This window comes from Sorex araneus, chromosome 11 (assembly GCF_027595985.1).
Source record: "Sorex araneus isolate mSorAra2 chromosome 11, mSorAra2.pri, whole genome shotgun sequence".
NCBI classification, from domain to species: domain Eukaryota; kingdom Metazoa; phylum Chordata; class Mammalia; order Eulipotyphla; family Soricidae; genus Sorex; species Sorex araneus.
In genome coordinates this window covers 24,046,934-24,069,474 of record NC_073312.1, presented here as the reverse complement: position 1 = coordinate 24,069,474, position 22,541 = coordinate 24,046,934, and the positions used below count along the sequence as shown (strand labels likewise).

Genomic DNA, 22,541 nt, shown 5'->3' with positions numbered 1-22,541 from the left:
AACTAGAGCGTGAGTCCTTTGGGGTCTTCTGTTTCCTGGTCCCTTCCCAGTCATGGGTTGAAGAGATCCTGGAAGGAGCATGGTTAGTCGAGTGTCCTGAAGGAACGTGAGTGCAGCCTGGTACTCATCCCTGGGGCATGAGTGGAGTTTCTTTTAAAACAGCTCTATGCTGGGGCTGAAAAGTTAGTACAGCGGGTGCCATGTGCAGCCTTATACATAGCCCACCTGGGTTCGATCCCCAGCGTCCCCTACGGTCTCCTGGGCACCTCAAGGAGTAATTCCTGAGTGCAGAGTCAGGAGTCATCCCTGAGCATTGCCGGGTGTGACCCCCAAACCCTATTCTCTGGTCAGCAGCTGTTGGAAACTGTGGGAAGTCCCGTGATCCTGTGTGACTCCGTGTTGGGGTCAGAGTGGGGTCTGGAGCAGCCCCGAGGAGCTGCCGAGTCATTCGGGAATGACCTGTCAAATGTCACTTTCACACAGTCTTTCTTCCATTTGCAAGTTTCCTAGCACCCGATTCTTCTGGTAGCCAGAATCTCAGTCACACACTGTATTTTTTTCCTGCAGAGACAGATAAGCTTAACTCTTGGAAGGGAATATCTTTATTTACTATCAGAAGGAGTAAAAACATTCATCTCTGCACAAAAGATGACGTAAATATCTCTCCTCTTTCCCCCCCCCCCTTTCAGTTTTGGTTTTGGGGCCACACATGGCAGTGCTCGTGGGTCACTGCTGGCGGTGCACCGGGAACCGTGTGATGGCAGGGACAGAACCAGACCCTCCAGCACGAGAAAGTGGAAGGGAACACAACTGCCACGCTGCCCAGCCCTTGAACCAGGAGAGAACCTGCTGGAGTGATACTCCTGGGGGAGGTGCTTGCCTTGCACACAGCTGACCCAGCACAAACATGGTCTCGTGGGCCCCACCAGGAGTGATCCCTGAGCACCACCAGGTGTGGCCCCTACTAAAAAAAAATAGAGGACTTGATGTTTGCTTTTTTTTTTTTTTTTTTTTTGCTTTTGGGGTCAGACTCGGCGATGCACAGGGGTTATTCCTGGCTTTGCACTCAGAAATTACTCCTGGCAGTGCTCGGGGGGACCATATGGGATGCTGGGAATTGGACCCAGGTCAGCCGCGTGCAAGGCAAATGCTCTACCCGCTGTGCTATCTCTCCGGCCCCGAGATGTTTGCATTTTAATTGTGAGTAGAAGCACATTGATCTGAAACCTGAGGGCGCTGTGGCCAGTCTCCTTTGCAGCACTGGTGGGTCCCTGAGTGAACGATAGCAGTTGAAGAGTGGCCTCACGCCCAGACACTCACCGGGACGGGGACTGAGTGAGGTGGTGGTGGAACACAGAGCTAGCTTCACAGAGGGGCAGCAGAACCAAAGCCTGCCATTGGGAACTGAGGAAGGAATACGAGATCCTTCCCCCCAGACCCGTGGTATCAGAAAGGCAGGTGACAATCTTAAGCATCAATTCTTGATTTGAAAAAAAGCAGCTGGGCTGGAGAGATAGTACAGCAGGTAGGGCGCCTCCCTCGCCATCCCCAACACCCCAGATGGTCCCCTGAGCCCTGCCAGGATGAAACCTTTGACCATGGGGCCAGGAGTAGCCCCAGTCTCACTGGATGTGACCCCCAAACTAACAATGCAAAAAAAAAAAAAAAAGCACATTCAATCTCTGGCATTTCATATGCCCCCGCCCTGGTCCTGGCAGGAGAGATCCCCGAGTGTAGAGCCAGGAGTCAGCCAGGTGCGGCCCCAACCCAAAATAAGTACATAAAATAGAAACACACCGAGTGTCTTTGGCTCAGGCTGCTTCGCTCGCCCCAGCTCTGTGTAATGACCGTGTTCTTGTCCATCAGCCTGATGCGCCAAGACGGGTCGCAGGGACGATTTCCACTCCCTTTCACTGCCAGCTGGCTGCACGCAGCAGGGCACGGCGCGCTTTATGAAACTGTCTCCTTAGATGCATGCACGGGAGAGTCGCATTCTGCCTTTAAGGACGGGGTTGGTTTTAGAGGACTTACTTTGTTTATTGTTGGTTTCTGATTTTGAGATAGATGTGGAGGTGGTTGGGGTCACAGCCTGCAGTGCTGAGAGGACCGTGCGGTGTCGGGGATGGAGTCCAGGCCTCCCACAAGCAAGCACGCATCCAGCCCCCTGCTCTGTCTCTGGTCCCAGTGATTGATTCATTTAAATTTATTTAGCACTGCACTGTAGCACTGTCATCCCATTGTTCATCAATTTGCTTGAGCGGGCACCAGTAAGTCTCCATTGTGAGACTTGTTACTGTTTTCGGCATATCGAATATGCCAAGGGGAGCTTGCCAGGCTCTGCCATATGAGGTTTAAATGTATTTATTAATATAAATTTATTACTTATCTAAATCTCCGGTCACAGATTTATTGGGGACCACACCCAGGGGTACTCAGGACTTCCTCCTGGCCCTGCCCTCGGGGTCACTCTCGGTGGGCATGGGGCACCATATGTGGTGCTGGGGATTGAACCCAGGCTGGCTGCGTGCAGGGCAAACCCCCTACCTGCTGTACTGTCACTCTCGTACCCTCTTCATTAAAGGGATTTTGGGGCAGCTTTTTGAAACTCTGGGGCCACACGCAGTGGTGTTCAGGGCTCAGGGATCATTCCTGGCAGTGCTCGTGGGGGGTGTCGGGGATTGCAAGGAATGTGCCGCCCACTGTGCTGTCTCTCTAGACCCCCTAGAGGTGCGCGGGGACCAGATGCCAGGGACCGAGCCCAAGGTTCTCACACAGGAAGCGTGCGGCCCAGCCCTTTGGGCCCTCTGCCCAGACCTGGCCCCAGATTCCTTACTGTGCTTAAATATGTGCAAATATGAGACGAGGCGTGAGCCCCCTTCCCTTAGAACTCTGACCCACACTGGAAAGCAGAACTCACACACGGTTGGTGTGCTGGCCACGATGCCCGGGTGGCGGAAGCGGCCCCCACCGTGGCTGGGAGCACGGCCTGGCCGGGACCCTCCGCCCTTTTCTCAGTTTGAGCGACTCCGTGCGTTCTGCCCTGTCTTCGCCTGTTCCTTGGCCTCCCTCCCGGTGACTGAGTTATTCACGCGCTGAGCCCTCGGGGGCTCGCTGTGTCTTCCGGCAGAGACCTCCCCCGGGGCCGTGTCACCTGCAGGCTGGGCCTCAGGGAGGTGAGCCGGGGCTGACATCAGCCTCCCCAGGGGCCAGGGGCCAGGGCACGGCAGGCGGGGCTTCCTGGCGGGTGGCCGTGACCTCGAAGGCAGGCTTAGCCCTGGGCGCTTAGTCGCAGTACTCAGGTAGGAAAGGGGCTGGGGGACTCAGAGAGAGGACGGCAGGGAGGGCGCTTGCCTTGCACGGGGCTGACCCGGGTTCAATCCCCGACATCTCATAGGGCCCCCTGAGCACCGACCGCCAGGAGTGATCCCTGAGTGCAGAGCCAGGAGAAACCCTGAGCACAGCCGAGTGGCCCAAGACAAAACAAACAAAAACTGAGAAAAAGAAAAGGGGGTCCAGACATGAGAATTCATCTGGGCTCTCGGAGACCCCTTTTGGCCCTTGCCGCGTGGGAGCCCGCATCACTGGGGTCTGGGCGCCCCTGGCACGCGGCACCCCCGGCCGGCCCCCTTAGCTGCTGGCAGTGCGGGGCACGGCTGACGGCTGGGTGCCTGCTGTCTCCCGGGGGTCGGGGGGGCACTCCCTTTTCTAGGAGAAAATAAAAAGAGCCCCGGCCTCTGGAAGTCTGCCTTGAGGCTGAACTAATAGCGGCTCCCCCGTTGCACCCAGGGCTGCTCCCGCCGGGGGTAGGGGCCACCCACTGTGGACGTGCCCCTGAGGTCTCTGGAATGTGGCCTGTGGGTGTCTCCAGGCCCCCAGAGATGGGGCCTTCCCTCCTCTCTCGGCGCCAGGCGGGGCAGCCCGAGACCTTTGGGCAATTCCCAGGTGCCCACAAAGTGCTCTCTGAGCCCACCTTCCAGAAAGGCAGGGTCTGTGGGGAACCGGCTTTGCCCGCGCCTGCAAGGCCTCCGTTCATCAGTGTAAAACCGACTCCCCGAGCCGGAGAGACGGCGGGAGGGAAGGCGCGCCCGCCTTGCATGTGGCTGCAGCGGCCATACCCTCGGTTCCGTCCTGGGCACCACCTCTGGTCCCTGAGCACCAGCAGGGTGAGCTTCTGAGCGCAGCACCAAGAATAGCTCCCGAGCACCGCCAGGTGTGTGGCCCCAAACAAAACACACCCCCGGAGTGACTCCTCCGGGGAACTGCCCCTGCCGAGTGCGTGTGTTCCACAGCCCGGGCTGGGCCGGGGCTCAGGGGTGGAGCCCACGCCTTGCACAGCAGGCCCAGGTTGGAAAGCTGGCAGCGCTGCACTGTCCTTCCGGGGCAAAGGTCACTCTCCGTCACTCCTGGGCTTTGTGCTGGGCAAGGCTGTTCCCAGCTGGGTCCACTCCCAGGTCTAGAGGTTTATTGAAAATGGCTCCATTTCGGAGCCCTGGACACGAACGGTTGAATAATAGATACGTTGACTGGAGTTGTCTAAAACTTGCCTGCCCGATAAGCCTCCTCCAGGCAAAGAGGAGTTTCCAGCTGGGTGGTTTACAGCTTGAAAGTCTAACCCTTGAACGGTCTCTCCATCCCAGAACTGCAAGACCCTCGGGAACCCATTCATCCCTGGGCAGCTTTATAAAAACGCAGTCAAGTTAGTCTCATCCAGCAGTTCCTAAATGCAGGTAGTTGGCAAGTTTTCACCAGTCGGAGGCAAGAGGAGAAGAATTAAGCAAATTAAGTAGTGACATCTTCATAAAGCCACACATGTTCGGTTTTAAGACCTGTTATTCCAGGAGCCGGAGAAAGAGCTCGGAGGGCTGGAGCACACACAGGGCAGGTGGTAGCCCTAAGGTGGGTCCCCGAGCACCCCCAGGGGTAGCCCTCACCCAGACAGTGAACCAGGCGGCCCGCAGGGTCAGGCAGAGGGAGGTTCTCCCAAAGACCTGCTATTCCGGAATTCTCTATTTTTTTTTTTGTATGGGGGGGTCACACCTCTCGATGCCCCAGGGTTAACCTGGATCTACTCTCAGGAATTACTCCTGGCGATGCTGGGGGACCGTATGGGATGCCAGGGATCGAACCTGGGTCGGCCGTATGCAAGGCAAATGTCCTACCTGCTGTGTTATCAGGCCGGCCCCTGGAATTCTGTATTCTATTTTGAAGGTTAAGGTCCAAAGACCTGTTACTCTGGAATTCTATGTTCTATTTTGAGGGTTCAGGTGCCTTATTTTCTGTGAAATGATGGTAACAGTAGATGACTGTGCTTTAAAAAAAAATATCTCTATGAGGGTCAGAGAGATAACATAGCAGGCATAGCACTTACCTTGCTCACAGCTGACTCTTCGATGCCCGACACCCCATATGGTGCCCCAAGCCCACTGGTAGTGACCCCTGAGCACTGCCATGTGTGGCCCAAGAAACAAAGCAATAAAAAAATACTTACCTTTATGAGCCAGGGGTCTAGCCTCATGGTGGGGCACTTGCCTTACAAGCACGAGACCCTGAGTTTGATCCCTGGTGTGTGCGTGTGTATACATGGGAGCCGTTCTGTGGGAAGTGAAAGGCTGGTGGCCTTTTCTGCCCAGTATTGCAGAGGTCAGAGATGCGTCTTACCAGGTCTCGGGTGGCACGGGGGAGCAGCTGGTCTGTCTTCGCCTCCAGCCTGGCAGATCCGGACCGGCTGACCTCAAGGCCACCTGGTCTCAGAGCCCGAGTTGAAGGCCCGCACGGAACCTGCTGAAACAGCCCGTCTGGGGCTCACGGCTCTGCGAACGGGAACGTGGGGGTGTCCTGAGAGGTCGGGGCACTGGGAGGCTCCAGAGATGGGGGGTCGTTCTCACAGACAGCCCAGCACTTGCCGGGTGCCCCTGGGGGCTCTGTGAAGGCCCAGCACCCCTCCAGGGCACCCCCAGTTCCTGGCAGCCAGTGCCTGGGGTGGGCGCCCGCTGAGGCCTTTGGGATTTGCAGAGCTAGAGACGGGCCGGTCCACCTGTCCGTCTGCCCGTCTGTCTGCAGCGCAGCTCGGCATTAGCCCGTCAGGAAATGGCTCCGTCCCCCAGAAGCCTCTGGGTCCCTCCAGCGTGGTGCCCGCCTCTGCTGCCTGCCTTTGCCCCTGCTCCTGTCTCTGGTCCTCTCGCGCTCTGCCCTCTCTACCTCATCTGGGCACCCCAGTTTCTGCCCGCAGCAGCCTCCCCCGCTCGTCCTGCTTCCCCTCTGTTAGACTCGGTTCCTGTCTCCCTGGCCGCGCACTCTTCCCTGGGTGCTGTCCCTCCCTGTCCTGCCCGTCCCCTGGGCCCTGGATTCTCCCCGTGCAGGCGCCCTGGCCGCCTCACCCTTGGCCCTAAGTCGGCTCTGCAGCTGCCCCCTTTCCTCCTTCCGTCCCCTCTGTGTTTCGGCACCCGCTGTCACCGTCCCTCTCATGGGCTCTCTCAGGGCCTGTGCTTTGAGGGAGCGGAAGGACCTTCAGACCCTCCTCGCCCCTCCCCCACTCACTCCTCGTGCCCCCATTCACTCAGGTCATGCGGACCAGACTTGGGAGGGGTTGGCCCTCGCCTTACCTGTTCGTGCCCTCTCGGTGCCACCCACTGTGCTCTCCGGAAAGTGTCTTCCTGTCCGAGGGTGGCGACCCTGGATCCGGCTTCCTCTTCCTCTGCTCAGACCCCACCATCCTCCATGCGGCCCCCCACACCTGCGTCCTCAGAGCGGTCGGATCCCGCTTCCCATCCCCTTTCCATGGGGTCGTCTCCACCTGGTGTCCGGGTCACCTTTCCCTCGGTTTCCCGGCCCGGGGAGGCACGCTGCCCCTGCTGCTGCCCGGGGCCCTCCCACTCTCCTCCCCGCTGGGCAGCTGCTCATAGCCTGGGCACCTGAGCGCCCGTGGGGCCGTGTGTGATTCCGCCGCGGGGTCTAGCTCTTCGTGGAGCCCCGGAGCTGGTTAGGGATGGGCCTGCCCTGCCCAGCGCGAGGCGGGGGGAGGGCGGGTGGCCCAGCGTGCTGAGGACGTGCTGGGAGAGCGTGTCTGTGCGGGGGGTTTCGTGTGGAGGGATGATGGCGCCAGGGGGTGGCGTTGCTTATTGGATGGACGCTTGTTCTGTGACTACGTCATCTTCCGAGAGCCGTTGTTGGGGGCGGTGGTGCTGACCATGCCTTTCACAGAGCCAGGAGCACCGAGCGAGTCGGCAAAGCACCGGCAGTTGTTGGGGGGAGAATCTTTGTTTCTCATCCTGCCTTACCGGACGATGTCCCCCCGCAGAGGGCAGTGAGAGGAGCTGGACAGGAGCCCCTTTCTCCCCCCGCCCCGAAGTTGGAAGGGCAGCTGGGGGGAGCTTTCAGGAGCCCAGAAAGTGGCTGTTGGGCCTGCCCAGGAGGCAGGTGGGCGAGGGCACAGCAGGGGCTGTGGCGGGAGGGCCGGGCGGGGCCAGCTCAGAGGTGGGGGGAGCCTGGCCTCGGTGCCCTCCCAGGAGGGCAGGGAGAGGCTGCGGAGTCTGGGCAGGAGGGGGCCCTGGGGTGTCTGTGCCCCCAGCATGCTGGGTTGCCTCCCGGGGCCAGCTTAGTCCTCTTGGTCCCAAGCCCCGCGGACCTGGACTTCGCGTCTGCCCCCGTGCCACAGCCTGGGGGCTGCCGCCGAGCACCGCCTGGCGTTTGCCCACGGCCGGAGCAGGAACGCCGTCGTCTTGGCCTTTGGCCCCCGAAGGACCCGGGGAGGGAGGGTGTCGGGGACAGGCCAGGCAGACGCGTTTTGTCCTCTCCCGTTTCACTGGCCAGCCCCTCTCTGGGAGGGAAAGACGCCCTGCGGGCCTCCCTGGGGCTGGGGGGAGACGCGGAGACAGGTGGCGGAGGGAGGAGCACTCTCGCAGCGATGGCGGCTGGAGCCCAGCGTCGGGTCGACGTGACGTGACCCCCCCCTTTCCTCCGGCAGGGCAAGGTGGAGGTGGAGGCCGGGAAGGAAGGCATGAAGTTCGAAGCCAGCGCGTTCTCCTACTACGGCGTCATGGCCCTCACCGCCTCCCCAGGTGAGCCCCGCCCCGCCCACCGGCCCTCCCCCTCCTTTTACCTTGGGCGCCTCTGGATTGTAGGATCCGTGTGTCGCCCCCCCCCCCCAACGTAGCCCACCCTGAGCAGTCACAGATCCACATGCCCCACTCCAGGGACAAGAACCCCGTAACCTGCAGAACCCCCTACCCACCCGCCCTGAGCATTCTCCCGTAGTTCCTGTCCCCCGGACGTCAGTCTTCCCGGGAGTCTGCGCCCGAGCTGCCCTGGTGGTCCCCGGCTGCCCTGCTCCTTTCTCGGTGCTCCTTGCCACTCCATTCAGTGACCGGACAGCAGCACACATTGTTTGCTGATGGACGGACGGACGGACGAATGTGCATTCCCGTCCCTGTCTCCCTAGTGAACCCGTGTGCGCGTTTCTGCCGGTGCAGTTGCGGGTCCCTGGTCAGCGTTGGCAGCTGCTGCCCAGCAGCCCCCGTGGCTGCGACAGTCCCCACGCCCGCGCGGTGCTGTGTGCCGGTGCCACCACAGTGGCTGCCCTTGTTGGTGTGAACTCGGGGCGGTGGGGGCGTTATCGTGCCTTTTCCTGAGGGGTCGGAGGCGCCAGCTGTTCATTGCCACGGGCTTGGCTGGCCGGGTGGGTGGGTGTGCCGGGGGCGGGAGCGTTAGGCCGATCTCTCAGTGTAAGGTGCCAGGGTGCCGGCCACTGTGTCTGTCCGGCCCGGACCGTGGGCGCCGGTGCTGCTGTGCTGGCGTGTCACTGGGCTGTCTCCACCGGGACACTCCTGCCGTTGTCTTGCTGCCCTGGCTGTGCCTCCCTGCTCCTGGCGGGCAGAGGGCAGGCGGGTCAGCGGAGGCGCTGGACTGCCACCTTGTGGCCGGCATGCCAAACAACATGCCCTTCCTCAAACCTGCATAACTGTTCCCCCAAGCACACCGCCTCTCTGAGGGTCCGTCCCCGGCCAGTAGGGGACACCGGCGTGATGTTGTTGGTTTCCATCTGCTACACCACACCGTCTCTGGGGCCCCGGGGATGTCCTTACAAGGAGAAAGCCAGTCAGGTGCCGGACTCGCTCACGTTCCTTGGGTGACCAGTGTTTGGTGTGGGAGCTAAAGGGACCCTCCCCTGGAGATGCTGGGCCGGAAGGGGCTTCCCCACCCCTGGGCCCCCCTGGGCCCCTCCCCATACATCCACCGAGAGATGAAATCGGGGCCGTGATGTCAGCCACGTTTCTGTCCAGCCCCGCGGCCAGTTCTCTGGGCCTCCTGCATAGCTGCCCCACGGGACATGCAGCCGGGCTCGGGCTCTGGGGGGAATGTGACTGGCCGGGGTGCCCATGGTGAGCCCCTAGGAGCCGAGCCCCCGTGTAAGGTGCAAGCTCTGCACCGGGTCGGAGGGAGGCCCGTGGCCCAGGGACTTCTCCTTTGGCGCGGGAGTGTGTGACCGCCGCCTCCTGGGGACGCAGGCCAGCCCCGCAGCTGGCCCCGCCCGGCCCCTGCTGTCCAGCCTGCCATGCCTCTCACCCTGTTCTCTCCCTTTTCCAGTTCCCTTGTCCCTGTCTCGCACCTTTGCTGTCAGCAGAACAGAGCTGCTAGCGGCGGGCTCTCCAGGTAACTGCATGCTTCCTTCTGTCATTGCCCCCCGGGCCTGCCGGGCACGCTCCGCCCCGTCCTCCCTCCCAGCCGCCTGTCGGCTCCGAGACCGCCGTGTAGCGCAGAGCTGAGCCCCCTTGGATGGTCTGAGCCCGCGGGGGCGCCTGGGAGCCCCCAGGGGGACTCTTGGGTCTTGGGACGGACGAGCTGCAGCCCACAGGGTCTGTCCAGCCGCCCCACCCCGCACGTGGAGGTCACAGACAGCCCACGGGTCTCGGAGCCGCCGCCCGTGCATCTGAGAGCACGTGGGCCCCGATGAACCGTGGCTCCAACTGCACCGGGAAAGGCCGTGCTCGGAGCCCGCCGCAGCCTGACTGCCGAGGCCCCTTTTCTAGAATCCCCCTGAGGGAGAGGCATGCGTGGTGGAGCCCTCCTCCCCCGGTAGCCCTGCCCCCAAACACCCCTCCCGCAGGGGGCCCGGCCCCTCTGGGAATGCACGTGAGCCCTGCGCAGACCTGGCCAGCAAGGCCACGGCTTAATCTCCCTTTAATTAAAATCGCCGGGATTTTCTGTGTGGTAGTACAACTGCTATTTATCCTGTTCTCTGCAGCTTACATTCTAAAACCTTACTTGATTCTTGTTGTTTTGGAATCCAGTTCCAGCTCAGTTCTAAAGCGCTGGGATTTGGGGGGCCGGCCTGGGCCCTGTCTCTGGAGAGGAGGGAATGTCCCCTCTCACACCTTCGTGATCCCAGCAGGTTTGCGCCAGGGCCGGGCTGACTCCAGCCTGGCAGGTCTGACGCGCATGCACGCATGTGCTGAACACGTCGGTGGGGGCCGCATTGCCCAGTCCACCCTCGCGGGCCTCTGTGTAGGGTCCCGGACAGCCACGGAGAGGGACTTGGTCGCAGCCCATGGAAAGGCCATTTGTGTTTCGCTGCTGCTTTGAGTGTCCTTGGCTCTGCCCAGCCAGGCCGATCAGCTCCCGGGAAGGCCCCGGCTGTGGGCCCCGGCCTCGGGCAGGCTGGTCTCACCCAAGCCCAGGGTTGCCCTCAGCCAGCGAATTCCAGCCTGTTCCAGAGGTGCCCGGCGGGTGGCTCCTCGGAAGAGGCCGGAATGTTCCACTGCTGCATCCCTCCAGAGGGAAGGACGAGTCTGGGGCAGGGGGAATGAAACAGGGCAGGAGAGAATATCGGAAATGGGGCCAGAGAGCACAGCGGGTAGGGCGCTTGCCTGGCACGTCGATCCCCGGCATCCCATATTGTCAGGGACCTCTGAGCACGGCTGGGTGTGACCCCAGAGCATAGGAAACAATTCTGAGAAGAGGAATTCAAGTGGAAAGCGTTTTCCATCACTCGTGCCCGAGACCTCTGGCCCCGGAGGAGACCTGGGAGCCAGCCGCCCGCTCCGGGTGGGTGTCCACTCCACAGTGCTGGTCCCCGTGTCCGGAGAGGGGGGCCCACCGCTCCACACCCTGGGCAGCTGTAGGGTGGGAGGACGCCGCCAGGGAGTCTGGAACCCTCAGACAACTGGAGAAATGAGCCGAGCGGGAGGAAGCAGCGGAAACAGTTCCCGGGGGCCGATGAGTGCGGGCCCCGCCGGGAGGGCGCCCCACGTGGGTGAGAGCCTGGCGTGGTGCCCAGCCCCATCTTAGAGGGGTTCTCAGGAGCCGTAACGGGCGGGGGGCTGCCGTGGGATCTTGGGTCCAAACTGCAGTTGTTCAGGCTGTGAGTGCCGTCGAACAGCGGGGCTGGCTGGAGCTGCACCCGGGGGTGGGCACTGGGGTGGCGGGGCCCAGGGGGAGCCCACAGTCTGTGCTCTAGTGCCAGGCGGCCAGGCACACCCTGCCCAGCCCAGCCCGTCTCGGCCCCTCTTCAGACCCCTGGCGGTTGGTGGCGTCCCCGGCTGTATAAGCACAAGGACCGGCAGCCCAGGCCACAGCTCCCTTCCGGGGACAGCGGACGGAGAAGGGAGAGGCCCAGAGGGCTGCACGCAGGCGGCACAGGTCGGAGTCTGGGTTCGAGGCCTTGCACGGCCCGCTTCCCGGCAGCTTGGGCGGGAGCCCTGGGCGTGTTCCTGGCTTGCGCCTGGTTCTCTCAGGAGAACGGGAACAGCAGGGCGAACAGACTGCTCCGAGTCGCAGTTCGAGAAACCCTGGGAAACCCTGGAGGGTTTTCTTCTGGGCGGCCTGTCCTGAGAGGGATGTTTGCTGGGCCATGTCGGGCAGTGGTCAGGCCGGAGCGAGGTGGGAGAAGCGTGAGGTGGGGACACTGGCCGCGTCCAGCCTGGGCAAGAGGCTGCGGGAGGCGCCAGGGAACCTTGGCAAGGCCCTGGCCGGGGCAGGTGGGGGGGCCTGGAGGTAGGCCCTGGGGCTGCGGGTGAGGCTGGGGGCATCCGCCAGGGACACGTCTGTGCCAGTCACAGGCCGGGAGAGCCAATCCCTTCCAGGCCTGGGGCCGGATTCAGGACCTGCCCTATGGGGGCCCCCTATCAGCATCGCTGACCCCCCCACCTCCTGTTAGAAACTCTGGCCCCGGGGGAGGGGGTCGTTCTCACCTGTCCAAGGCCCCGGCACCTGCCCATCGGCCAGTCTCATCAGAGCCTCCCACAGCCCGCAAGGCTGTGGCGACTGTCGTTGGGGTGGGGGGGCAGGGAGACCAGGGGGATGGGCTGGGCGGGGGCTCCCGGCGTGAGAGAACCGTTTGCTACCTTGGAAACAATGTTCTGGTGCAGGAACGTTCTCGGGCGCAGTCGTGCAGCTGCCTTCCCAGGGCCCAGGGTTTGTGGGGCCTTGCCGCCCCCCCCATCTGTGCGTGTCCCAGCCCAGCAGTGCTCCCCCCCCTCCCCCGTATTCCAGGGAGAGGCTCAGCGGGAGAGTGACCAGGGTGGGTGTTGGGTGGCCCCGGGCGCGCTGTGGGCCGCACTCAGAGGGCGCTTCCTCCCTGGCCAGGTGAGAACAAGTCCCCCCCGCGCCCCTGCGGTCTGAATCACTCGGACTCGCTGAGCAGAAGTGACCGGATCGACGCCGTCACGCCCACCCTGGGGAGCAGCAACAACCAGCTCAACTCCTTCCTGCAGGTCTACATCCCCGACTACTCGGTGCGCGCCCTGTCCGACCTCCAGTTCGTCAAGGTAGGCGGCCGGCGGGGGGTGGGGGTGCCCGATCCCAGCCCCGGGCACAGGCTGTCGCCTCGACCCACAGAGCCCAGGGGTGGTTTTCAGTGGGGCGGGAGTGGGTGTGGCAGCGGGGACAGTGTCTGGCGCCCGGGAGTTCCGGGGGAAGCAGGAGAACGACGCCTGTGGGCAAACACAGTGCGTCCCCCGGGTTTCGTTGGGGGCAGCAGGGGAGACCCCCCCCCACCTCCCCAGCCCCCGAGAGTAAGCGTCTGCCCTGCTTTGTCTCCCGTGCCACGCTCTTGGTGCCCCAGATCTCCAGGCAGCAATACCAAAACGCCCTGATGGCCTCCCGGATGGACAAAACCCCGCAGTCCTCGGACAGTGAAAACGCGAAAATCGAATTGACTCTTACGGACCTGCACGACGGGTTGCCGGACGAGACGGCCAACCTGCTCACCGAACAGAACTGCGTGCCTCTGGGCAAGGCCAACCACAGCCTGCACGGCGAGGGCGCCATCTAGCGGCCGCGCTGCGCCCCGCACCCTCCTGACACCAAAGACTGTCCCCTCCCCGGAGCGGCCCAGGACGGCGCGGGGGTCCGGGGGTCCGCCAGGCCCGGCGCGGCCTCCCTCCAGCCCCGAGGAACTTCTTCCGCCCAAATAGAATCATGTTTTATTTTTTCAGCTCTACCTTTGATCATTACTCACTCTCTTCATTCAATTTGCATGAAGTTGGAAATTGTTACGATTTATTTTTTTTTTTCTCCCCCACCCCAAAGAGATCATGTTTTTTTGGTTTTGTGTTTGGTTTTTTGTTTTGGTTTTTTTTTTTTTAAAAAAAAAAAGCGTCTGTTGCAGAGTTCCGAGTGGTTCTGTCGGAACTCTGCTGTGACCCCCCCCCCATGATGTGACCCCATCACTCTGGAGGATGGACCCGTGGCGGCCCGCCTGGGTTCCCCGCACCCCAGGGAGGGGCCCCCTGCCTGGAGGGGGGCGCTGGGGGCGGGGGCGCTGCGGGTCTTGAAGGATGATCGTGAACAGTGTTAGTGCGGCCTGCCGAGCCCACCCCCCCACCCCCACCCCCGCCACTCTGGCCCCTGTGTCCAGATGCGAATGTTTGAGTGTGTCCCACCCCTCGGAAAGGTTTCTGTGCTTGGAAATGTGATTTTGTTCCCACTCTAAGGACTTTTTATCACCCAAATGAATGTTAATGAATTTTAAACCCATGGTTCGTCATTGGCAAGAGGCCAGGTACCGTCATCTGCCGCTCCCACCGTCTGTCCCCCACTTTCTACTCCTCGTTGACCCCAGATGCTGCTACCGAGCTGCGAGACAGAGACCGGAGACCCTCCTCAGGGCAGCCCCCAGGCCAGCCTGCCCCCTCCCGCCGGGCGCTGTGCTCGTCAGGCAGCGGGGGCTCTTCAGCCCGGCTGCTGCCCAGACAGGGGCCACCCGTGGGGCCCCAACAGGGATCAGGTCCCGCTGCAGGACCAGGCACCTGCCCGCGCGTCTGATTCCACTGCCAGTTCGCATCGGGCACCAGCAGGGCCAGTGCCACAGCCTGCGTGGGGGTGCCCGAGCGGGGATGCCCGACCCCTAGTGCCAGGGGAAGAAGAGGGTCTCCCCTCTCAGAGGGGCCCCTGCTTCCCCCCGCCCCCACCCAGCGAGGGACGACCCTGCCCCGCAGTGTGGCGTTGTCCCCTGGGGCCTTGTCCACTGTTTCCTCCGGAGCCCCGTCCTCGGGGGTCTTCAGGCAGGGCCATGCCCCTTTGTGAGGGCTTGAGACCCCTGCGCCCTCAGCACTCTGTTGCAGAAGGGATCGGCTGAGCGGGGTCTCTCTGTTCAGAGGCGGTGGCAGAGCGCACGGCGGAGGCGGGGACGGGAACCTGCTGGCAGGAGTGCAGGGGTGCGGGCTCGCCGGGCGGGAGGCCCCAGTGTCGCCCGAATTCTTGCCCCGACACATCTTACCTTCCCGGCCTGGCCTGGCTGCCTCGACCTTCAGGCTGCTCGGCCTGTCAGCCTCTGCGAGAAGGCGCGTGTGATTGGAGGGGGTGCAGGGCCCCCCTCAGCGCCCCCTCAGAGCCCCGCGGCCCTCTGCGAGCTCTCGCGGGCCCGGAGCCGGCTCCTGTGCCGCCCGGGGACCCAGCCCGGCCTCCCCAGCGTCTGCTCATTATCTCCCATTAACCACGCTTTGCCCTAGCAAGGGATCCAGAATAATTCCCACCTGGGCTGCCGGGAGTTGGCTGGGGCTCTGCGTGGCGGGACCCTGGGGGTCCTTGGGTGTTCACGCTTCCCCTTGGGCCCCGCTCGAGCCCACCTGAGGCTACCGCAGAAGTGTGGGCTTGTTTGTTGCTTCCAAGGCCCGCAAGCGCCTGTCTGTGCAGCAGACGGGCGTCTGTCTGGAAAAGAAGGCCTGTGAGCCGGGGAGAGCCTTCTGCTCCCCACCCCTGCCAGCCCCCCAGCTGTAAGCATGGTGGCCGTCGAAGGGGGCAGGGGTCTCACTGTCCTTCACACTGGCCCCTGCTCTCCCCCAGGCCCTGCTCTGGGCTGCCACTCTGGCATCAAAAGTTCCCACGAGTTCCAGACGTCCTCAGATTGTCTGCTGGTCTTTGATGGACAGGCCCTTCCTGCCGCTCCAAGCCTCTCCCTTTGTTCCCTCGGGCTACAATAGCAAGTACTTAAACTCCCAGGAAACCAGAACCTGGCGATGTACGTGGGTAATTGGGTGCTAATCGACTCGCTTGGTTCTTTTGACTGCCAGAGGGTTGCCTCCCTGAGCACTGCTCTTCCCTCCCCTTCCCCAGGCCTCTGAGAGGGGCTCACAGGGCCTCGAACCCCCTTCCAGGGTTATTCAAGGAGCTGCCGTGTGAGCCGTGCCTGGGGCCCGCACACGTCCAGGCGTGTATTTATCGGCTGTGCCAGGGGCAGCGTTTCCAAGTCTGGGAGTCAGTGGTGGAGACAAGAGTCACATTTTCCCCAGGAAGGGGAGCCATGGAAATCTGGACCCAGCAGGGATCATAAGTGGCCCCTGGTGACATCACCAGGTCAGAGAGATCCCTAGGAACAGCCAGCAGGGTGGGCCCAGGAGACCAGGACTGAGCCCCAGACAGACCCCCCACGGCCGGTACTCGCCTCATGCTGGGGTTTGCGGCAGCTGGCCGGGTCAGACAGGTGCTGGTGCTGGCGTCCCCGGCCCTGGGCTAGTGAGATGCGCTTCTGGCCAGCAGGGTGTCTAGGTGAGCTGGAGGTTGGCCCGGGAATTGAAAGGAAGTCAGCTGAACGTGCGCAAGATTGGGGACCCCAGAAGTTCCTGGGTGGGTTTTGTCAGTGAGCTGCCTGCTCAGTGGCATTAAACCTCAGGGCCAGTTGTAACTCTCCGTCCTCCCATTTCTGTCCCGTTCAAGTGGGCTGATCAGAGAGCCGAGTCCAGAGAATTCTGGGAGGGACATTTGCCCCAGGTGGGGGAGGGGCACCCTGGGGTCCCGTTTGCTGATACACCGTCTCCCCCTCCCTCTCGCCGACGGGGGCCTCTCTTTCCTAGCACTTGCTTCCATCCCTGCTGATCATTCCAGCGTCTCTGGGCTGTCCTGAGGAGGGCACAGTCGGGGGTGGGTCACAGCCACAGTCACACTCAAGCCACTTTGCTTCCCCTACCCCAGGCCTGGGACGTGTTTGCTGCATAGACCTTTGTCATTGGCTTAGCCGACAAGCTTTGTCTCCGCACGTTGGAACTGTGTCTGCACTGTCTCTAGACGGGAAACACCAGCCTGCACTTGGGTGTGTGTGTGTGTGTGTGTGTGTGTGTGTGTAGCAACAGAGATATGATCTAGAGTGTGTAGCAACAGAGATATGATCTAGGGTGTGTGTGTGTGTGTGTGTGTGTGTGTATTTGGAGCAATAGAAACATGATTTAGGGTTCTAGGGTGTGTGTGTGTGTGTGTGTGTGTGTGTGTGTGTGTGTGTGTGTGTGTGTGTGTGTGTGTGTGAAGCAACAGAAATATGATCTAGGGTGTGTGTGTGTGTGCGTGTGTGCGCGCGCCCGCAGACCCCATGCCACAGGTAGACTTGAGGAGACGTCCAGAGTTGGAGTTCCATGGGCGACTGGAGCAAACCCAGAGGACGGGGACGGTTGTCTTGCTCCACTCTGGCCTCCACAGCTGCCCACACAGCACCAGTGTGGCTTCGCTTGGAAAGTGATGGCGGGAGGGGGAGGGGAGAGTTTCAGGCTCACTCACGTCCCCGGGTGCAGAGACCGGGCAGGGGGGTGGGGCAGAGGCCGGAGCCCGTGTGTCTGCGGGTGGCCGTGCAGGGGTTGCCGGTCTGCCCCCAGGGCCCTGTGCACCCACCGCCCGTGTATATGCTTCGTTTTGTATTATTTATTATGTACATACGCCTCCGTTCGTCCCGCGTGACTGAGAGCCGGTCTGGGGCCTTCCTTAGGGAGCCGAGGGTGGGAACGGCGGCGGTGACAACCTGAGTTTGGGACAACGGCGGAGGCGACTCCCCGGCCCTGGGTGCCTCTGTGAAGTACCTGAGGGGGGTCCTGGTGACTTCATGGGGCCGAGCCCGCCCTCCCCGCCCGCCACCCTTCCCTCCGGGGATGGGAGGAGCTGCTCGGATCGGGGCTGCCGGGCCCCTGGGCTCCCCCTCTCACGCCTTTCCTGGTTTCCGAGGCCCAGGCCAGCTCTGCCGGCCCCCCGGGAGGCCCTGTTGGTGTGCAGTGTTCTGTCCCCAGCCTCTCCTCGCTGTATCATAGTGTACAGTCCACGACCCCAGCCGTGTTCTCCGAACGCAGCACTCGGTGTACATAAGCCCGGACAAGCACAAACGCCGTGTATAGGTTTCCTGAGCTGATTGTCATAATGAATGCATTTTATAATTCAAATGATGTAGATTTACAATCTTTCCTATTTATTTTGTACCAATTTATTTGTAAATTTTGTGATTGTTTTAAAAGGTTTTTGTTGCCTTCTATTTAGATAAATGATTTCCGTTCACTCTTCTAGCAGGTGTGTGTTCCCTCCTTCCCCTTCATTTCCGCAACGCCCGCCGGTCCCCCCCCCGCCCCCGCCCCCGTGGCCGGGCTTCATGGGTGGGAAGCCGGGCTTGGTTGCTGGCAGGACACGCCGCAGGGCACGTTTCTCGCCTGGGGACGGATGCCACGGAGTCTTGCGTTAGGGAGGTGGGTGTTCGCACTCAGCCTCCAACTTACAGCCTGTGCCCAGCAGTGAGGGAGGGGGGAAGGCGAAGGAGGGGCGGGGAACTGACCCCCTTTGTGAAGACAGTTCTACGGCCACTGACGGGGGCCCTCACGGGCTCCCCCGCATCGTCCCGGTCACTCCCAGCGGTCTGGCCGGGAAGACGTGGAGGCGGTTCCTTCGAGACAAGAGCCTCTTTCAAGGCCTGGACCGGCTCCCAGGGACAAGCACGGCTCTGCAGGTGCTGGGGCGGGCCTTCCAGCTGCCCGCGTGGCAGGGGTGGAGAAAGCACAGTCAGACGCTTTCCAGGATCCGGGCCGCCGCAGAACACGCTTCCGCTCACCCGCCTCCACATCTGCCCGAGTTTTCGAATCCCTCTTGCCCTCTTCGCTCTGAGTGACCCAGCCCCGGCTCAGGCTCGGGGCTGATTCATTCCTACTCGTGTCCTTTTCTGCTCCGCTCCGTCTCCATCCCATTCCAGGAAAAAGGCAGTGCTCTGAGAACCCGAGCCTCTTGGTACCCTAGGGCCCTTCCGTTCCCACTAACGGCAATGTCTGTGGTCTTTTATTTCTGTCTTCCCTGTGGGTGGGCGTGTTCCAGTGAGGAACTCCTGGCGAAATTAGTCTCGAGACGCAGCCAGACCTAATCTACTGCTCCCACCTCCGCAGCCGTTTCTCCCCCTCGCCTGCAAGTGCCACGAGGCTGGTCCCCATCCCGGGGCGGTCGGGCCTGCCTGCTCGGGAGCTGACTTGCCTTCCTTCCTGCAGCAGGGCCAAACGGAGGGACGCTCCGGGCACGTCCACGCGTGGCTGCCCACGCTGCCCTTTCTCCTGCTTTGCTCACGTGGCCTAGACGAGCGTCGAGCCCTGTCGGGACCGTCTCAGAGAGAGCCGCAGCAGTTCCTCCTGTCCCGTCGGGCGTTCCTGAGCGCCCCTCTGCAGCCCCGGGTGGCCGCGTGCCCTCGCCCCTCAGCAGCAGCCTCTCCTGCTTCCCTGTGGCTCTGGGGCCTCCGCCCTTGGGGCCCCAGGCTGTGTTCGCAGGCGCGTGCGAGAAAGGGAGTCCTGGCCGGTGCCCTTTTCCCAGGCTGGAGCTGGTTTCTGCAAACTTACGGCCCTCGAAGGTAATTCACCTTGATTAAGAGACGGGTCATCGTTAGAGCCCAAAAGTTGGATTTCCACGGGATGGCAGCTAACAAGCTCTCCGCTGGCTTTGTATATCGCTTCTTCGCTTCTTCTTCCCAGGGCCTACGTCCGTCCGTGCTCCTACTTTCAAAAAGGCGCAGACAAAGGCAGGCCAGAGGGCCCCTCTGTGTGCTGTCCTGGTGGCACGCCATCTCCGCCGCGGGGTGATTGGACGGAGCGGATGCCAGGGGCTTTGTCAAAGTGCTTTTCCTGCCCAGGGTATTAGCGGCCGGCTGGGCGGGTGAGCCAGCTTCCTTCCCAGATCTGCTGCCTCCCCGGCTTGAAAGGCCGTGGGCTACAAATGAAGTTCCTTATTCACTCCCAGGTCAAAGGTCGCCTCTGGTGGCAGTCCTTTCCCATAGAGTGGGAGCATCTAATAGACTTCTAATCAGGATCAGAAAGGTCAGCTTGGCTGATGCGCTTTCCGAGCAGCTCGGGCTCTGGTGGGGCTGCAAGTTGCCCTGTCCTTGACGGAGTGACGTGCCCAGCCACGTGGGCTCCAGAGGAGAGGGTCTTAAGGATTATCTCGGCTGCTCTTCAGAGCTCACGGGGGGCGTTTGAGGACACGCACTTGGACCAATCTTCCGAAAAAAAGAAATGTGTTTTTAAAATCCAGGAAAGGTATCTTGGTATTGTTATTTTATTTATTTATTTATTTATTTAGCTTTTTGGGTCACACCCGGCGATGCACAGGGGTTACTCCTGGCTCTGCACTCAGGCATTACTCCTGGCAGTGCTCAGGGGACCATATGGGATGCTGGGAATCGAACCTGGGTCGGCTTCGTGCAAGGCAAACGCCCTACCCGCTGTGCTATCACTCCAGCCCCTCTTGGTATTGTTATTTCACGGAAAGAACTGACCCTGACTGGGAGAAAGGTGTAGATGAGGCTGGTCGGAACTGTCCACAAGCCCAAGATGAAATGTGGTGTGTTTGGGAGGACTTTCCGTGCTAAAGGTCGCGTGGGCCCTCCCACTGTGTCTTATCCCTGAAGTCACGTAGCCTTGCCGGGGCAGGTCAGGTGGCTGTGCCCTGCGGAGGAAGCTGCTAGAGAAGCTGCCGTGTTCATTCTGCCAAGTGCGATTTTCTCTGGATGACTTGCTCCCTGCTTGTGTGTGTGTGTGCTGTGCTCACTGTCTTCCTGGAGGAGGCGGTGGAGGGCGGCACGGGGTGGGGCTGGAAGCGGCCTGTGCGCGTGCAGCAGCATGCCTTCCCCTGCACCCCCGAGGCAGTCCCAGAGATGGCACTCGCAGGGCACCCAGTCTGTCTAGGGTCAGTGTTCCATTTGAGGCGAACTCTAAAGCCTCCAGGATGTGGAGACCAGTTGAGGACCACTAACTCCGGCTGCATCATAGTTGCCATATTTTCCCACCACCAGAGACGAAATAGTTTCCGTAACATGGAATGTGGGAAAGACTCCCACCCTTAGTGCAGGCTGACCATGCAGTCGCCTGTCTCGGGCTATTTGTGGTGAATAAGCAAGAGTATTTTTAAACGCCTTGGAATAAAAAAGAAAAAGCCAGGGCCTTAAAAGTTGTTGACAAATAGTTCCTGAAGTCGGATTTAGAAACCTCTAAACAATGGCTAAAGTGCTCTGATTATTTTCTTCGGGGTGGTGGGGAGGGACGCCCACCTGGTGGTGTTCAGAGCTTACTACTTGGTCCTGCTCTCAGGGACCACTGCTGGCAGTGCTTGGGGGGACCATATTGGGGCTGGGGATCGAACTGGGGTCGGCCACATGGTCAAGGACCCCGCTTGCTCTCCTGTCTCTGGCCCTGGATCAAACCTGCATCTGATGTGGCTTCTTGATGCAGTTTTTACTAAGAGGACTCAAGGATTCGTAGCTCTGAGACCAGTTCCCACAGCGCCGTGGAGAGGCGCCCAGAGCCTGTGCGCTGCTTTAGTTCTCCACAGAGCTCGTCACGGCTGGAGAAACATCCCTGGTCTGAACAGACACTGCGGTTCTCTGAGACGGAGCGGCCGAGCACTGACGGTTCCCGCTGCCCCTCCGTGGACAGGGATGGAGGGCCTCTTGCGGGGACAGTGAGGGCCAGGGCTGCCGCCTCTCAGGGGCTGTCAGATGCCTGAGGAGACGTCATGACCCTTTACAAGGACTTCTCAAATACCTGGGGAATAGTTCTGAAAAGCAAAGTCCATTCAGCCTAATACGCCCTGGATTTGAGGGGTGGAGGAAGCAAGTTTCAGCCCGAGCTGGCGGTTCTGTGTGAGGGTGACGGCACTTGCACCTGGAGATGTTCCGGAGCCCGAATGACGCTGACTAAACTGCAACTGGCCCCGGGGGAGGCCTGGACCCCTAACTCGCCCCTGGACTCGCTCTCTGGTCCACGTGGTGGTTTTTGAAGAATGGCACATTTGTATTTCCTTAACTACTGGCAATAGAGGAAAACTCATTTGTTTTTATTTAGTTTGGGTTTAGGGCCACACCTGGTGGGGCTTGGGGGACCATGTGGGGTGCCGAGGATGGAACCTGGGTCGCCTGCAGGTAAGGCAGGTGCCCTCCCCGCTGCACTCTCTCCAGCCCTGCAGGTACAGCTGCGTCCCCCGCATGCTGGGTCTCACACGGCAGGGCTGGTACTGCAGAGGAGCGACGCTCTGGCCTGGGTGTTGGTGCTGATGGCTCCTAGGGGCACTCGTGTTGATGCTCAGGGGTTATTCCTGGCTCTGTACTCAGGAATTACCCCCTGGAGGTGCTGGGGGGACCATGTGGGATGCCGGGGATTGAACCCGGGTCGGCCACATGCAAGGCAAAACACCTTACCTGCTGTGCTATCGCTCGGACCCCAGAACTAACTACTGGCTGAGCTTTATGATGGGCTTTAGATGACGTACTGTTACCCTCTGTCACTGAGAAAATCCAGAACCACGTGAGATGGAACATCTCCACTGGGAATGTTTATTGCGGAAGGAACCAGGAACATTCGAATTTCAGACGGGAAAAGTATCTAATTGCTATTTTGACTAGCATTTCTAGCCTTGTGCTTTTGTTTTGGGGGCCACATCTGGCAGTGCTCAGATGAAAACTGGGACAGCCTCGTGCAAGGCAAACGCCCCACCTGGTACTTGAAAATTTGCCTTCTTGCCAGAACTTAATGACATAAAGCCATCTAGGTTGAAAGTGCTAAGACAATGTGCCCTGGGCTAAGTCAGCAGTGTCTGAGGGACCCCTTGGTTCCACGTGCACCCCCGCCCTTTGAGCCATCTGCCCGGGCCCTGCAATAGAAGTCTCACCTCAGGCCTGTACCCCGAAATCCTGCAGGCCTTTTGAATGTTATCAACGTAAGCACTAATTGTGTTCATTCCCGTAAGAGACTGCCACGAAGCTGACCTCACGCCCGCCCTGCCCCTCGAAGAGCCCTCGCCCGAGCCACCGCTGTGCTACAGATCAAGGTCAAAGTCAG

At 61.1% G+C, this 22,541-nt stretch overlaps 1 protein-coding gene across 2 annotated transcripts in view; it reads left to right on the top strand.

The window, feature by feature from the left end:
- Positions 1–17,750, top strand: part of CNNM2 (cyclin and CBS domain divalent metal cation transport mediator 2) — a 170,435-nt gene extending 152,685 nt beyond the window's left edge. Inside the window, exons 5-8 of one of the 2 annotated variants that reach the window (XM_004616308.2) lie at positions 7,964–8,057; positions 9,583–9,648; positions 12,580–12,761; positions 13,058–17,750. In XM_004616308.2, coding sequence (XP_004616365.1) covers positions 7,964–8,057; positions 9,583–9,648; positions 12,580–12,761; positions 13,058–13,267 — 552 coding nt within the window. In that variant the 3' untranslated portion in view covers positions 13,268–17,750. The remainder of the gene's footprint in view (positions 1–7,963; positions 8,058–9,582; positions 9,649–12,579; positions 12,762–13,057) is intronic. The other variant, XM_004616309.2, reaches the window with a different exon arrangement.
- The last annotated feature ends 4,791 nt before the right edge of the window (positions 17,751–22,541 follow it).